This window comes from Podarcis pityusensis, assembly GCF_964106645.2.
Source record: "Podarcis pityusensis genome assembly, chromosome: 13".
Taxonomy (NCBI): Eukaryota; Metazoa; Chordata; class Lepidosauria; order Squamata; family Lacertidae; genus Podarcis; species Podarcis pityusensis.
The window spans coordinates 26,950,743-26,967,457 of record NC_138038.1 but is presented as its reverse complement, the minus strand read 5'-3'; the positions used below and the strand labels follow the sequence as shown (position 1 = coordinate 26,967,457).

Below are 16,715 nucleotides of genomic sequence, written 5' to 3'. Positions count from 1 at the left end.
TCTACCACTTTTGCCATGGGTTGCAATGCTGGTTCCTTTCTGGCAAATCAAGGTATGACCATTTCAAAGCATTTTGCATTCTGAAAGTGCTACAGAAATACTAAGAACGGCATTCTGATTACAACCGCAGTTCCTGATTTCCCACTTTGCAGATTGGAATGAGTTTTGAAATGGGGAAGATTGAGGATGCAATAGACCAGGCTAATGGATTAGATCAAACACAATGAGGATCGGCGTTTCGGTTTCCTGGAAGCAAAGAAATACCTATTGCTATGCTCCCATCAGGCTCAGGCCATTTTAAAAAAGGGGAAACTCTCAGCCAGGCCTGATTCATACATGGTGTGGGCCACAGACGAAAGTGCTTCCCTGTGTCCATGTTCTTTGTAAATGCAATGCCCATCATGCACTTACCATGAACACTGGGTTATTTGCATGCAGCTAGCAGATCAGAGACCCCTGACTTCTATGTGTATTGTGTGCTGAGCATGAATGGCTCAGTAGCACACAATGCATCTTAACGGGGCAGGGCACATGTGGACATTGACACAGGCAAACGTTGTGCCTCTGAAACATGGGATTTGGCAAACGTGCCCCCTTCTCAACCATTTCATCCAGTGAGGAAAAATACCAGCTGAGTCAAACTGCAGATGCTGGACAATGAGGCTGTACTGATAACTCTCTCCAATGGCTGGGACTGAAGTCATCTTATCTTTCTTTCTTTTGTTGTTCTTTTTTTTATATATATATATATACAAAAGTACATTTACAAAGGACAAATAGCTGGAAGCATGCTGGAAAAGTGAGGGAAGATGGGATGGTCAGGGTCTCTGAACTCCTCACATGAGCAACGCCGCAACATTCTCGGTGTAGGTCAGAAATGCATCCAGCTGAGGAAGGTCCCTGAGAAAATGGTCCACACGGCTGTCAGTCATGCAGTGGGGGTAGGCCACCACATGCTGGGGGGCGGGCACAAATGGAGGTCAAGGAATAGCCGGGGAGCCAGGAACGAAGGCAGCACCTCACATCAAGGAACCCACCCACCCACTCCGCATGTAACTATCAGTTTCCAGGAACTCACTGTGGCTCAGGCTCTGCGGGGAAGACTTTGAGTACACGACAAACGAGAGGCCTCGTGGTATTGTCCCACCTCTTTTTTCTTTTTTGGTGGGGGCTGCCCCAATCCTGAGCGACAGCCACCTCCCAACACACATATACACACACACACACAAATATACAGACAGCCCTGAAGGTTTTAAAACTGATACAGGGACAGACGGACGACAACACACTCAGGCGGCCTCTCCCTGCCCAGAGAAGGCCTTTTCACATGGGGGGGCGCATGCGACACAGAATTATTGGGGAGCATGTCTGAATGAGAGAGGGGTTTGGGCAGCGGGAGGGAGTGGTACGCCAAGATATAAAGAGTCCCCCTTGGGCCAGGCGAGCTGATGTCAACCAGCGTCTGTTGCCATGGAAGTGCGACCCAGAGGCAAAGTGGGGGGGCGGAAAAGGGGCGTGAATTACAGCGGTGGAAATCTCCCTCACACTCAGCACCCATAAGAGCTGCCTGAAACGACCTTCGAAAGGGGGGGTGGAAAGCAAAAGCGGGCTTGAGCACATGTCCAAGCCCAGCTGGGGGCAAGCGAGAGATCACGCGGGTCCTGGCGCTCAAGCCAGTCCCTCCCCCAGTCCTCTTCCCTTGTCCAAACCAAAGCCATATCCTCAGTCCATCTAGAAGATTCCATGAAATAGTGATTAGCCAGGTGCTCAGGGTTGGGATGGGCTGGAGAGTAAGGCAGGGCTGCCCCTGCCTTGCTGCTGCTGACATCTCTGTTTTACTCTTCGGCCTTGCTTCGCGTGCTCATCCGGCCTTCAAATTTCTGTGAGTGCGTCGGCAGGCACCAGGCCTCGCTTTTTGCCACTCGTCACCTTGATGAAACCCTCGTTCTCCTTGGACTTCCCCACACCAACACAGATCTGGGAGGAACAGAAGATGACGGAACGAAACAGGTCAAGATTTTATAATGCAGAATGCAGCCGGAACAACAACAAAGTCAGTCCTTCCTTATTTATTTATTAGGTGGTGCAGGAACTGGCATCCTCAAAATCTCAGGGTTTTTTTGGGGGGGGGGTTTGTATTCTTTTTTAAGAAAGCAAGTTTCTAGTCTCAATGGTTGCAAAGAAAAGCTGGAGGCAAAGGGCTTACAACATACGGAGAGTGTGCATTGTGAATACTCAGCTCCCTGAGTTATGACAGAAAATTTCCCCCTTGATATTCTTGTGGAGAAGCTGGTAAAATGTGGCCTGGCCAAGGCAACTGTTAGGTGGCTGACTGGCCAAACCCAATGAGTGCTAACAAATGGTTCTTCAACATCCTGGGGAAAAGGGGCAAGTAGGGTGCTGCAGGGTAGCTAACGCTGCAGAAGACAGCATCAGGATTCTTGGTGACCTTAACAGATCGGAGAACTGGGCCCAAACTAGCAACATGAATTTCAATAAGGATAAATGTAAGATTCTACCCTTAGGCAGGAAGAAACAGTTGCACAAATAGAAGATGGAGCACACATAGTTTTACAGCAGTACGTGTGAAAAGGATCTGGGGTCTTAGTAAGACAAGCTTAACATGAGTCAACAGTGTGATGATGCAGCAGCAAAAGAAAGCTAATGTTATTCTAGGCTTCATCAACAAAAGCTTAGTGTCCAGATCAAGGGGTGTAATAGTACCACTCTATTCGGCCTTGGTCAGACCACACCTGGAGTACTGTGTCCAGTTTGGGGCACCACAATTTAACAGGGGATATTGACAAGCTGGAGAGGAGGGCGACCAAGATTATCAAGGGTCTGGAAGCCAAGCCTTATGAGGAATGGTTGAAGGAGCTGGGTAACAGGAGACTGACAGCCATCTTCAAATGTCTCACGGGCTGTCACATGGAAGATGGAGCAAGCTTGTTTTCTTCTGCTCTGGAGACCAGAAGATTTCAACGGATTCAAGTTATTAGAAAGGAGATTCTGACTAAACAACTTTCTGCCGATACGGTCTGTTCAATGGTGGAACGGACTCCCTCAGGAACTGGTGGACTGTCCTTCCTTGGAGGTTTGTAAGCAGAGGTTGGATGGTCACCTGTTATGGATGCTTTAGTTTAGATTCCTTTAGTTTAGATTGCAGGGGGCTGGACTTGGGCGTCCCTTCCCACTCTATGATTCTGTGATTCTCTCCCTTACAAATGAAACAAGCCTCCAATTTTATCCCTCAGCACCATAAAAATCCTTGCACAATCCAGCAGCGGTGCAGATAAAGGAATAACAACAAGGACGCAATTTCCCACTTCATTGACTTCATATACACGTTGAACATGGTGAACTGATTGTATCCTGCCAGCGATTATGCTGAGGCATTCGCTATCCATATATTCCCTTATAGGAATAAATAGAATTGATATTTCTACAGCGGCCCTTTATGACATAGAAGCGGTTCCTCCCACCCCTTTGTCCCCGGTGGTGTGACTCGAGAGACCTTGTCGCATCTATTGTGATGACTATGTTCTTGGTTGATCACGTATACAATCCGCATAGGAGTCAACACCGCCAGTGGTTATCACTGTAACATTTGAGTTGAACACTCCCGTGCATTCCAAGTCCCCATCCCTCTTGAACTAACAAGGACCTGCTAATGATCTACTCTAAGCCACTCAATCCGCCTGCTTGATATGCCAGCCTGCCAGTCTCAGTGGGCCAAGTGCCAGCAGACAGCATCTTCTGGTGCATCTTAATACACACCTCAGGCAAAGCACAGCAAAGCACGCAAATCTCAGACGCGGAAGAAGCAGGTGGCTTCACACTCGGAGCAAAACAAATGAGACCCAGCAAATTCTGGGAGGAGGAGGTGCAATGGACTCTCTGGAGCTCCTCACCTTCTGCTCCAGGGTTTGAACTCTCGTCCTCCTCATTTTTCTTCTTCTTCTCGGGGGTTTAATAGGGAACTCTCCTTCTGACTGGTTGCTTCTGAGGCAGGGGTCAACAAACTTATTTAGCAGGGGGCCAGTCCACTGTCCCTCAGACCTTGTGGGGGGGCGGACTATATTGTGTGTGTGGGGGGGGAATGAACGAATTCCTATGCCCCACAAATAACCCAGAGATGCATTTTAAATAAAAGGACACATTCTACTCATGTAAAAACACGCTGGTTCCCAGACCGTCCGCGGGCCGGATTTAGAAGGTGATTGGGCTAGATCCGGGCCCCGGGCCTTAGTTTGCCTACCCATGTTCTAAGGAGCTGTAGTTGTTGAAGGAGGCAAACTCTTTTCCTGTTGCTGGGCTCTGACTAAGTGCCTCTTATGGCTCACACTCAGAAGAGAGCACTGATAGCCAGGGGGGAAAAAGTACATAGGATCCATACTAGACTCCGCTTGAGACATCTAGCTCGCCTTCAAGTGAACTTTCGCATTTGCAAAAACATTGAGCTAGTCCTCTAGAAAGTGGAGGGGGGGTTATTGGGCTGTTTTTGGTATGTATTTTGTCTTTTCTATATTGCAATTTTATGTTGTGAACCTCCCTGAGACCTGAGGGTATAGGGCAATATACAAATTTAATAAATAAGAATGATAATACAGTCGTACTTTGGAAGTCAAACGGAATCCATTCTGGAAGCCCGTTCAACTTCCAAAATGTTTGGAAACCAAATTGTGGCTTCTGATTGGCAGCAGGAGCTTCCTGCAGCCAATCAGAAACCGCGGAAGCCCCGTCGGACATTCAGGTTCCAAAAGAATGTTCGCAAACTGGAACAATCGCTTCCAGGTTTGTGGCATTCAGCAGGCAAAACGTCCTAGTTCCAGGGCATTCGGGATCCAAGGTACAACTGTAATTGATGCAGTCTAGAAGAGCGTTAGCTTTTTTTTTGCTGCCACATCACACTGTTAACTCAGGTTAAGCTTGTGGTCCACTAAGACCCCTAGATCCTTATTACATATACCTCTAGTAAGCCAGTTGTCCCTCACCTTTCATTTGTGCAGCTGGTTCTTCCTGCTTAAGAACCACCAAACCTCAGAGGTGCTCGTGCCCTGTATGCTAGAGGGACTGCTTGGGGGTGTGTCTCCTCCAAGGGCAGGCAATTTGGCAGAGATCCGGCAGCGAGAGAGATTGAGTGCTCCAGACGTACCCGATGGGAGAGAACCGTGACGTTAGTTCACTCCTGGCACACAGATTGGAATCATTACAATCTCTCCTGTTTTAAAATTGATAGCATTTCATATTGCTTTTGCAATATTTGGTTTCTGCAATGTTAGATGCAAAGCGACAAATAACTGAGAAAAGTGACACCATCTCTGCCCTCGAGACAGCAAGTACCATTGCTCAGTTAACCAAAAGGCAACTCACCGTATTTACTTGAGTCTAATGTACCATCGAATCTAATGCACACCTCAATTTTCAGAACCTTGAAACCAAAAAGAGTATTTGCTGCCATTGAATCTAATGGGCACCTTAATTATCGCAACGTAATTGGCCTAAAAAGGTGAGCATTAGATTCGAGTAAATACGGTAATATGAGTCAAAGCGCACATACCACAATCTTTCTCTACAATCCCCCTCTATAGCCCATCTGATAGCTCAGTCCGGCAGAGCGTGATACTCATAATCTCAAAGTTGTGGGTTTGAGTCCCATATATGCAAAGAAAGGAAGGGGCAGGCAGAGCTGACCATGTAAACAGGCCAATTTGGTGATATGAACTAGGCCTGGAGAAAAAAACACATTAGCAGATATGTAGCTAATTATGTATGAGATGCTATGCCTTGGAAAGCCAAAATTCTGTGAGCTTACATGTGATTTTTGTTTTGTTTTAAAAAACTGCAAATAGCAGTCACTGGGGAGCCTGATCAAGACTGGAGCTGTGGCATACAGGGAGAGGGGCTTTAACACTTCCTGCCCTGCTGCAGTTCTGCCCAATATCACCCCTCTGAAACTGCTCTTTACATTGGCCGCAAAGCTCTAATGGAGGAAAGTTACTGTCATGTGCTTAGCATCGCACATAGCTCCAGGCAGAACACAGGATGCAAACGTGTGATCCCCCTAGAGCAGGCTTGTCCAACTTCCAAGAGACTGGGATCTACTCCCACTGTAAAAAAAACTGGTGGTGATCTACTGGATTGACCAAGGTTGTTGAGCTTTTTTTAGTAAGTAAAAATTGTTGAGCTTTTTGGGTGAGATCAAAGTTGTTTTTTGGGTTAATGAATGTTAGAATGATGTTGCATAGAAATTAAGTGGTTTTCAGCTGTAATATTTTAAGGGAATATGAAAAATGGATTATTTATAGGTAAAAATTTAACGTTACAATATTTTAAGATTAAAGACTAGGATAAACAAAGAGGGTAAGGATTTGCTGAACCAACAAACTGAACTGGAATACAAAAAAGGGAGGCGTGAGGAGGTCCGGGAAACAAGCTAATGAAAAATAAGTAATGGAAAGATTGAGTTGTTTTTAACTATTTTTATTTTGTATTTTCTTCTTTTTTATTTTTATTTTGTAATATTTTGAAAATCTTAATAAATATCTTATTAAAAAAAAACAAAGTTGTTTTTTTGGGGGGTGGGAGGGGTCCCAAGATCTACCGCGATCTACCACAGGCACCCTGCAATCTACCAGAAGATCATGATCTACCTGTTGGCCATCCCTGGCCTAGAGTTTTCTTCAGAACTACACAGACTAGAAACTTGCTTTTTCTTTTCTTTTTTTTAAAAAAAGACACTTGGGATTTTCAGATGTCTATAATGTACAGATACTTTATGGGCAAAGAAGGCCCCATATAGGATGTTTGCTCCTACCTGATTCTCCTTAACGCTGAGCTGTCCCTGTTCCTTACTTCCATAGAAAGTCTTGCAGCATCTCCAGACTGTTTCACCCGGGCGGACCCGCTGCACAAAATTGGCTGGAAAGAAACCCACGCGGTCACCCATCTTCCCCTAGGATACAAAAAGGAAAAAGTGAGCTATACATACCACCCAGCATTGTCTCTAAAGGCCCATTTGGACGAAGAGCAGCTCCAGCTGGTTCACTAATTACAGAGAGAGAGAGAGAGAGAGAGAGAGAGAGAGAGAGAGAGAGAGAGAGAGAGCCTGGAACCCGTGATCCAAACTCTGGTTGGGCTACTGAAGTGCGTTCTACATGGAGATGCCCTGAAAGACAGTGGGGCCGTTGCAATGGGTGCAGATTGCAGCAACACAGGTCAGACTCGTTTTGCCCCACTCCTATGTGATCTGCACTGCCTGCCAATTTGCTTCTGAACCCAATTCAAAGAGCTTATGCTATACAGAATCTCCTCCTGTATAGATCTGCTTCGTTGCTGAAATCAGCCAGGGAGGTCCCGTTAGCAGCATCGCTGTTCTCTGAGCTCCAGAAGGTGGCAGAGCATGAGAGGGCCTTCTTTATGGTGGCTCCCAGGCTGATGAATTCCCTCCTTTCCAAGGAGCAATATTGCATAGTCACGATACATATTTCAGTTACAGCCTTTATTGCGGGGAATGAAGGAGTAACCTGTCAGTTTACTGCTCCCCTCCTCTTTTAATTGTCATTGTCATGCTCTCATTCAACTCTCATTGCAATGTTGGTTGATTCAGGCAGATTGATAGTGGTGTTCTCAGTAGGGGTCCAATTGGGCAAGGCTGTGGGGTCTGCCAGTGTTTCTCAGCAGGTGGGTGGAAATTTGCAAGGTTAAGCAGTGGGTTTGTTTGTTTGTTTGTTTGTTTGTTTGTTTGCAATTCTCTGCCCCCTTACTCAATGGACAATTTCTGAGAGGAAGAAAAAGTTAAGTTACATTTCGCTTTCTTTTTTAAAATGGTCATTTGTCATATTTGATACTTGGTTAATAAAACCATTTTTAGAAAATTCAGGGGGAGAAGGGAAGAGGTGTAATTGTCTGCCCTTCAAGCCATGAAAGGTTCACCTCTTTTTTTCTGATATGTGTCGGCTGGTTATGGGGTCGAGAGAAAAACTACACCATGCATAGGCAAACTAGGTCCTCCAGATGTTTTGGGACTACAATTCCCATCATCCCTGACCACTGGTCCTGTTAGCTAGGGATCATGGGAGTTGTAGTCCCAAAACATCTGGAGGGCCAAGTTTGCCTATGCCTGGACTACATGCTCAGAGAGGTTTGCTCTCAATGCTGCAGGAACTCTTGCCTTTCCAACCTCAGGTGGCATCAAACAGCAAGAGTAGATGGATAAAATTAGATATTTCCACAGTATCACACTGGGGCTTTCTGAAGAAGCACAGGAAAAGCAGCAAAGTCGGAGTGGACAGAGCAGCAGAGGGCAAGGCTCCATCTTCTGACTCTTTATGGGCAGCCCGGAGGCTCTGGAAGTGTGAAGGAGGATGCTCTTGAAACCTGCCATGTTGCTATAGCAACAGGGACAAGGAACTTGATGTGTGTCTGGCTGCCTCACGAGGCCAAGGCCTTTCCCTGAGGGCCTATAAAGTGTGTGTGAGAGAGAGACATAAAATTGGAGGGAGGGAGGTGTGTTAAGGACACTGTGGGCTTGTGGGTAGAGACAGAGGAACCCACAAAAAGCAGAACCTACAGAGCAAGATGTGCACATTTGCAACTGTGATCAATGGGTCCTGAAGGAGAAAAGGGCAGAAGGCATGGTAGCAAAATAGATAAGAATAGGTTTGGGGTTTTTTAAATGGACATAGGAAGCACAGGTTTGAATCACTGTGCCCTCTCCCTTTACCTCTCAGGGATATCCTTTATTTATGGAGAAAATATTTATATCCTGCTTTTTTATTATTTATTGCATTCATACCTCTCCCTCCCTCCAAGGAGCTCAAGGCGGCCCACACACTTCTCTCCGTCTCCGTTTTATCCTTCCAGAAACCCCATGAGGTAGGCTAGGCTGAGAGAGAGTGTCTGGGCCTCATGGGTGAGTGGTGATTTGAACCCTGGTCTCCCAGGTCGTAGTCCTAACCACTAAGCCGCACTGGTTCTTCACCCAAGAGGCCCCAGAGTGGTTTACGCAGTAAAACTGGAGAAAACAACTGGGATGCTTCTGTTCTGCTCACCTTCCACCAGTCCTCATTGGAATCATCCATCAGCATGATTCGATCTCCAGGCCTGAGGAGAGACAGAGAAAGTCACAATTGAGCTCAATGACAGCTTGGGAGTGGGGATGTGGTGGCAGATGACAGAAGGTCTTCTGCATATCCAAATTAACTTAACTTACTCATTTATCTTCTTTCAATATATACTGTTATGTAGCTGCAGGTTTTTACAATAATCCTGCCAGTGTTTTTATCTGTTTACAATTTGTCTGTAAATATTCAATAAACCATTTCCATTCTTTTATAAACAGTTTGTTCTCTTGATTTCTTATTCTTCTGGTAAGTTTCGCCATTTCTGCATTTCCCATATGTTTTTGTATCAGTCCCAGCAAATGGATACAAAATGGCACTTTCAGTCTACTAGCTACAGAAATCTGCCGATTCCTAGAGGGGCCTGGAACTGGTGTAGTGGGGGAAGTAAACAAAACCAAAACCGCCTCCATCTTCTGCCCTCGCAGGTGGATAGGGCTGCAGAGGCATATAGCGCAGGCGTGGGGAACCTTTGGCCCTCCAGTTTTTGTGGAACTACAACTCCCATCAGTCCCAGCAGGCCTGGCCAATGGCCAGGAGTGAGGGGAGTTGTAGTTCAGAAACACCTGAGGGCCAAGGGTTCTGCTGCTCCACCTCTCCCTTGATGCCACCCCACCTAGGATTGCTCTGTTAATAGACTGGCCAGTACTTATTGCTATTCCCAAATTGTGGGTGTGTCTCCACAAATTGTGGGTGTGTTTCCAAAGGCCAGCAAGCAAGCTCCTTTGGCCAAGGGGACCCACGATCCAAATAATCACTAGCTCCTGAACCAATGGGCTCTCAAGATGGGCCAAGGGGGAAGACTTACTTCAGGGGTAAATCGTTGATCTCCTGAGGCAAAAACTTGTAGAGAGCGACATATGAGTACATGGGCGAGACCTCCTTTCGTGCACAGCCTTGAGTTGACTGTAGGAGGAAGAAAGAGCCGTAAGGAAAAACAGAGCTTGGAAATTTTTACCCAGGCTTTTAACCCAGGACATTTTTAAAATTTATTTTGTTTTGGAACTAGGGCTGCCAACTTTTAAAAAAAACCAGTATTTTTTTGCTCCTGTACCTTTGGAGAGCAGCATGAGCTGAAGGTATAATCCTGCTTCTCTCCATGCTCTAAGAAGTAGCACCTGCTCACAAGGTTGTGATCAGTTGGCAGCCCCTATTGCTGTGTGCCATTTTAAACAACAGACTCCATTCAGGAGCAAAAAGTTACATCATTCCTGTCCATTTTTTACTAGAGGAAGGCACCCTTAGGTGCCTTGCAAGACAGGTTCTGTTGTGGGTGGGTGCACTTTAGCCTTTTTTAGCATACGCAAAACTGGAAAAGGCTAAAAATACTTTTAAAACAATAAATAATCAAGACCTTTCCCAGCCAAGGTGAGGGAAGTGCAATACAATATCTGCTGCGGCTTTTCATCTGTCTTGCCAAATGTGCTTTAGCACAATGCGGAGGAAGAAGGATTTCGCTATTTTCCATTTTCAGGGCTGGGTTAGGGCTTCAAAAAGGAATGGCACAGGGTGGGAGGGACATAGCAGGGAAGTGACAGAATGTAGCAGGAAGGGATGTTGATGACATGCGGATGAAGGAAGAATTCACCTGTTGCCCTGGGCTCTTTTCTTCCGACGTAGTGCCCTCACCCTCTGCTGGTGCTGAGAAAACTGAAACAAATCAAGAGGTGGGATATCAGACGTTGCAAGTTCTCAAGGAATGTGTGCACTAGTACCAGACGGATTGGCTTTTCTCTATATCACCTGCAGGAGGTGCTGCCATGTACAACTCCTCTCTTCCACGCAAGACTATGCTACAGGCATTGGAGACTACCTAGGATTCGGAGGGGGGCGGGGTCACCACCAATCCAAAGTGACATTGGTTCCCATTAACGGCTAGGCACACATTTAGGACCTGACTTCTGGTTTTCTCTCTCACCACTTTCTTCCTCCCCTGCGGCAGAACAGGGAGCTACCCAGAGAAATCAAGAATTCTAAAATTCCAGATTTGGGCATAGCTATATTTAGGTACCCGCAAAGCAAAAGTTAGCATTAGAGCTAAGATCCTGTACTCTTTCTAATGTGGGCTTTGTTTGGGGTACAAAATGTAATTTATTTATTTTTTTATAGTGGCTTTTAAGTGCATGCATGCAATATTCACAACAGATGACTCTCCCCACCCCATCTCCCAACGCAATATGGATTGAATTTTCCGTGGAACCAGCACTGACAGGGCAACTTTTCAATGTTTAAAAAGTGACACGAGCACATCATTTGTTTCTTTTTTCACGTTAGAAAGACCAGAAACATTTGGCTTTGCTGCAGCCTTTTGCAACTGATGCTTCCCCCCATGCATTAAGCTCTACTTGTGTGGGTTAAGTTCTGGTGAGGGCTAGTGAGATGGGAATTCTTATCTCTATCATTCCCGTTAACCAAAAAATGGTGGCTCTACTCACCGTCATCAGGCTGACTTTCCTCTGTTGTCTTTCCAGCACCTTCTGGGTCCTCAGCCACTTCTTCCTTCTCATTCTAGGAGAGAGATGCACAGACGCACAAACACACATGGACATGAGGGAGCAGAACTGAGTAGGAAACAGTTCCTTAATGGTGCAGGACCTACGCCTCTGTGTTCATGTGGCTGAGGTGACTTACGTGGTTTGCCCCATTTAGAAGCCTTGGCTTGCAGCCGTGGAAAATGCCCAGATAACTAAACTAAAGCTTTTTGTATTGTGTCTATTAAGCAAGAATTATATTGTTGTTGTTTTAAATAGCACAGCACCTAAAAATTGTGGGCAATTATTAATTAGACTTGTAAAACACAGGTGACTTTTAAGCTGGGCAATCCACTTCTATTCTTTCCTCGAAACCCAAGTGGGGAGCACAGGCCATCATAAAAGGGTCAGAGCAAAACCACCCCCATTCTGTTGCCATCTTCCATCATAAGAAGAAAGGAGAGTTCGGGGTGGTGTGGGGAGTATAATGCATTTCCCATAAAATTGTATTTAAAAGAATTCTTGGGAGGGGGCGGATATAAATTCAAAATGAATTTTGTTCCATTCTTTGTTCCTCCTCACTCCTGGTCTCACTAAAACCCAAGTCACAAATCATAAGGAGAACTGGAGTTTCCCCTACAAGTTTGAAGATTCTAGATCCTGGCTTGATACAAACAATTGTGTACATTGCTTTCTTGATTTCTTATTGGCTTCCACCTGAAGGGCCAATCAGGGACTGTTAGTTAGCTCCTCCTCCTCCTCTTTCCGGTGCACCATTCCTACCCTTCCCCTGCAATCCTTTCTACAACCATGCCCTGAATCTCAGACATGGGATTCCCACAACCCCTGGAATCTTCACCCGTGACCTCACCTGTCTACCCAAATACATCTTTTGCATATGGCATGACCATACCAGGCTCCTGGTGGGGGACTCTGAGGTGCTGCTGAAGCTGGAGCGATTCATGTAGGCCAGGGAAGTGCCATAGCGCAGGGTCTCGTAAATGGGGTCCACCTTTCCACTGGGGCCTGCTGGTGAAGGGAAGACCACTTCAGAGCTGGATTCTCAAAGCAGGAGGCAGGGGCAAAGGCAGCTGCCTCATATCAAGTCAGTCTACCTCACTATTCTGAGTTTATCTATCTGCTCCCACCCTCTCTTTCACACACCAGAATTTGTAAACTGCAAAACTGCAGGGTTCAGACCCGTCTATAGACCCACTCCATCCTGCTCACCCCAATCCCAAATTCATGGGGAAGAGGTGGCTTCATCTGGGGGAGGGGGTAAAGTCCTCTGCATTATATCAACATTGGAAGGCTAAGACTCAACCTTTAAAATAATTTGAGGCTCAGCTAAAGCATCTTGACCCAATTTTACTTATTTTAACAACACGGCGGGTTTGCAAGATTGCTCACGGTGAAGGAGATCTCCACCAACCAAGACTAATGAACTCCCCACTTTCAAGTTGCACCCACAAAAGGGTAGAGTTGGCTTCCGTGAATCCCAAAGTATCCCACTGCCTCTATAAATCGCAACAGCCTGAAAGTCAAATGACTTCCCTTCCCTGTCCCCACCTCCGGAAGCTACCTAATAACAGAAGCATAACTTCTTCCTACTGTTGTGGATCTGGGAAGCCTCAAATCCAAAAGACTGTGTTTCCCAAAGGCTGAGCTGCTGTCAGTCTTTTTGTTTTCCATTACCCACCAGCCCTCTGTGGACCAGTCCACTCCTACCTGTAGGGGGGGACTCCTTGGGGGCTGCTGGCGGGGGCTGCGGCTCATGTACCAGCATCGGGGAGCTGAGATTGCGTCGGAAAGAGGTTGCCTGCTGAGGAGCAGAAGTGGGAAGAATGTGAGCGGATTCTGTGAATATACCAGACTGTGGGCACATTCTGCCTTCCATGAGCGGAGGGGGTTAGGCAAGGCAGAAAGTGAACCATTTTGCCCTATTGGCGATTAGTAGCCTGCGAACCATGTGACTTTTCCAGCATCCAGCAGCTCAGACAGAGAGAGTGCAAGGCTAGATGAAGGACAGCACAGAACTCCGCACATGAGCTGTTGAAAATGGGGATTTCCCAGTTTCGCACTATCCGCTCCCAGAAGCTGGTCTGTGGAGTCCTCCAGTGGTAGGCTACTCGCCCAAGCAGGCTATCCGCTGCTGTGAACTCCTCAGTGCGCATGAGAGCTACGAGAAGTTGAGAAATGGGAGCAAGCTCTAAGTTGACAGCAAATCTGCAGCTGCAGTGTGGATAGCTCAGTTGGTTAGAAGATGGTGCAGGTTCAATCCCTGTATGGGACAGCTGCATATTCCTGCATTGCAGGGAGTTGGCCTAGGTGGTCCTCAGGGTCCCTTCCAACTCTACAATTCTATTACTCAAATGCCAAAGCGATACCGAAGCTTCCTTGCCTTGCCTTCTTTTTGTGGCAATTGCGAAGCCACACAGTGTGGGGCCTTGTGCCTTGTCTTGGTTGATGGGTTAGGTCACAAAGGGAGTGCAGTGCTTCTTCTCCCTTCTGCGGGGCTGATGAGGCAGCTCAGAAGCTGCAGCTGTCTCTGTCTCTTTCCGTTGGGTGCTGACTCGTGCAAGCCACTTACCGTCTTGCCGGGACACTGCTGGTGGGAAACCTCTTCTGAACACCACAAATGAACGCTGGCTTTGCATGTCTTGCATCGGAGGCCTTGCTTGGAGTTCCCTGTGAGGCAAAACAAACACACAGAGATATTTTGGTGTAGGAATGATCGCTGGGCAGCCTGCGGGCAGCCTCAGATGTCTGCACACGTGACCTTGGGGTGTGGAGCACACTCCCCCCCCCCCACAGATAAAGCCACAGCTGTCTGAACATCTTGCCCTCTATCTAACCCTTTGCTCTCTTAGTGGTCTACCGTGCCCTGTCTGTGACCTTTGTCTGCTTCATCATACATTGTGCAAGGGGAAAATGTAATTGTGGAAACAGGTGCCAAAATAACCTTGCACCACCCCACGATCTCGGGATTGGAAGATGTGTAAAGGTCACAGTCCAAATGTATCTGGTTTTGCATATTGTGCCAATAAAAGGAGCTTCCGCAGAGCTAGCTGGCAGCTTGCTTATGCACAGCTCACCTGCATTACCAACTCCTGCCTCATGTCCTTCACTTCATTTTGGGTCCTTATGGAGGGTAAGGGGCTTGGGCTGGATGACCCTCCGGGTCCCTTGTACAATTCTGTGGCTATCAGCAGATACGAGTCCTCATAACTCACAACGGCTATATACTGTACCTTCAGGATCAGAGGCACCATGTCTCTGAATGCCAGTTGCTGGCGGAGAACAGTGGGAGAGGGATTTTGTGCTCATGCTCTGCTCATGGGTTTCCCAGAAGCAGCTGGCTGGTCCCTGTGGGATGCTAGACTAGATGGTCCTTTGGTCTGATCCAACAGGGATCTTACATTCACAAGGTCCTGTGCAGGTGGGGTGTGTGTGTGTGTGTGTGTGTGTGTATAATATGAACTGGGGAGAGAAAATTTCCACAAGAAAGGAGACAAAGGGAGGAAGGGGCATAGCTCAGTGGTGCAGCACATGTTCTGCATGCAGAAGATCCCAAGTTCAGGGAAGAAACCCTGGAGAGCTGCTGTCAGCTGTTGCCAAAAGAACTGGGCTTAGATTGGCCAATGATCTGAGGTGGTATAATGCAGCTTCCTAGGATCCCAATTAGCCAGGCACTGGGCGCATTTTGCGACTGGGGATTGTCAGAATGCGAGCCCTTTGAGAAGTCTGGCTGCCATGTACGGCGACTGAGACACAAGAATAAAACTGCCGCTGGTGGTGCTGAAGGCACAGGAGGAGAAACGCGTTCCCTCACGACTCCAAAATAGGATCGCTGCTGCACAGCGAAGTGCCGCTTCCCCGGCCGCAGCCCAAGTCACCCTTGTAAAAAAGGACTCAATGGCAACTAGACTTTCTATTTTTGCACCCATAACCCAGGAGCCATGAGGCGAACAGCTTTTCTATCCTCGTTCTAACACTGCCTAAGAGTAGTCTGATAGACAACACCACCTATTGTACAGAGAGATGCAGCTGTTTCCTACACTTCGCTTCCTTCTGCAATAAGATGCTTCAATGTTAACCAGGTCAGTTTCGTTGTGAGAACTGGAGGCGTTTTTTGAAATACTTGCTCATTTACGAACAAAGATGTCGAGGAACTGGCAGGAGGCGGCAGGCACCTATGTAATATGCAGAAAGCAAATGGCATGGCCACCACCGAGCCCCTCCTGCCTCAATTCCCCCTCTAGCAGCTTCTCGCCAGCCAGCTGCAGAATCTGGGATGTCTCCTTCGCTGGCTGCATCCCAGCTGCAAAAGCCTCCGCTCCCAAACAGATGAGTTACGCTAGCACCCGGCATCCACTGAGGCTCATTTGCGCCAGCATCTTCTAGCGTCAAATAACTAATGCTTATTAAGGATGCAAAAGCTAGGGCCGAAAAGGTCATCTCCACATCTAGCCATAATGCAACATTTGAAGACAGCCACGGATGCCGGTGGTAAAGGGCAGAAGAGAAAGATGACAAGAGTGGAGGGTACCTCTCTCTCTGTGTGTGTAGACGCACATGTATTAGCCAGAACTGCAAAGCGCGAGTCAGGACCCGAGAGCAAGAGGCCTTCAAATACGTACCTACGATAAGCTGGTGGCAGATTTCGCAAGGGTTGTGCTTCTTGAAGATGTACTCTTGGAAGCTGTGCGTCTTAATGGGCTTGAGGGGGGCCAGAGCCCTGGGGGTCGCTCTGGGAGAGTGCTCTGCCTCCGTGAGGGCCGGCGGCGGAGACGGTGGCGGCAGGGAATCTGGGGGGCTGAGGAGCACGTCGGAGGGGAGCTTGAACTCGCTGTTGGAGCGCAGGAAGAAGTTCTCAACGCTCTTGCTCCGCAGGATGGTTTTGAGAGAGAGGGAGCGCTTGAAACGCTGCAGCTAAAGGGCAGGTGGGAGAGAGGGTGGGGGAAAGAGGAGAAAATAAGAAAAGCTACGCTTTGCGGGGAGGGGGACACAAGTAGAAAGTTTGCCGAGCTTTCTCTGGGCCGTTACTGGACCTCCCAAGCCTTGAGAACAAACAACCGTATCGGGAAACGACTATGAGAAGTGCTCAAAATGCGTAATATAT

General features: G+C 47.4%; 1 protein-coding gene across 2 annotated transcripts in view; it reads right to left on the bottom strand.

Moving 5' to 3' along the window:
- Positions 1-642: 642 nt before the first annotated feature.
- Positions 643-16,715, bottom strand: part of STAC2 (SH3 and cysteine rich domain 2) — a 37,774-nt gene continuing 21,701 nt past the window's right edge. The window contains exons 2-11 of one of the 2 annotated variants that reach the window (XM_080978636.1): positions 16,234-16,525; positions 14,184-14,281; positions 13,322-13,415; positions 12,507-12,622; positions 11,558-11,630; positions 10,711-10,772; positions 9,931-10,028; positions 9,054-9,105; positions 6,818-6,955; positions 643-1,977 (exon numbers count right to left, since the gene is read on the bottom strand). In XM_080978636.1, the coding sequence (XP_080834762.1) occupies positions 1,873-1,977; positions 6,818-6,955; positions 9,054-9,105; positions 9,931-10,028; positions 10,711-10,772; positions 11,558-11,630; positions 12,507-12,622; positions 13,322-13,415; positions 14,184-14,281; positions 16,234-16,525 (1,128 nt within the window). In that variant the 3' untranslated portion in view covers positions 643-1,872. The remainder of the gene's footprint in view (positions 1,978-6,817; positions 6,956-9,053; positions 9,106-9,930; positions 10,029-10,710; positions 10,773-11,557; positions 11,631-12,506; positions 12,623-13,321; positions 13,416-14,183; positions 14,282-16,233; positions 16,526-16,715) is intronic. The other variant, XM_080978637.1, reaches the window with a different exon arrangement.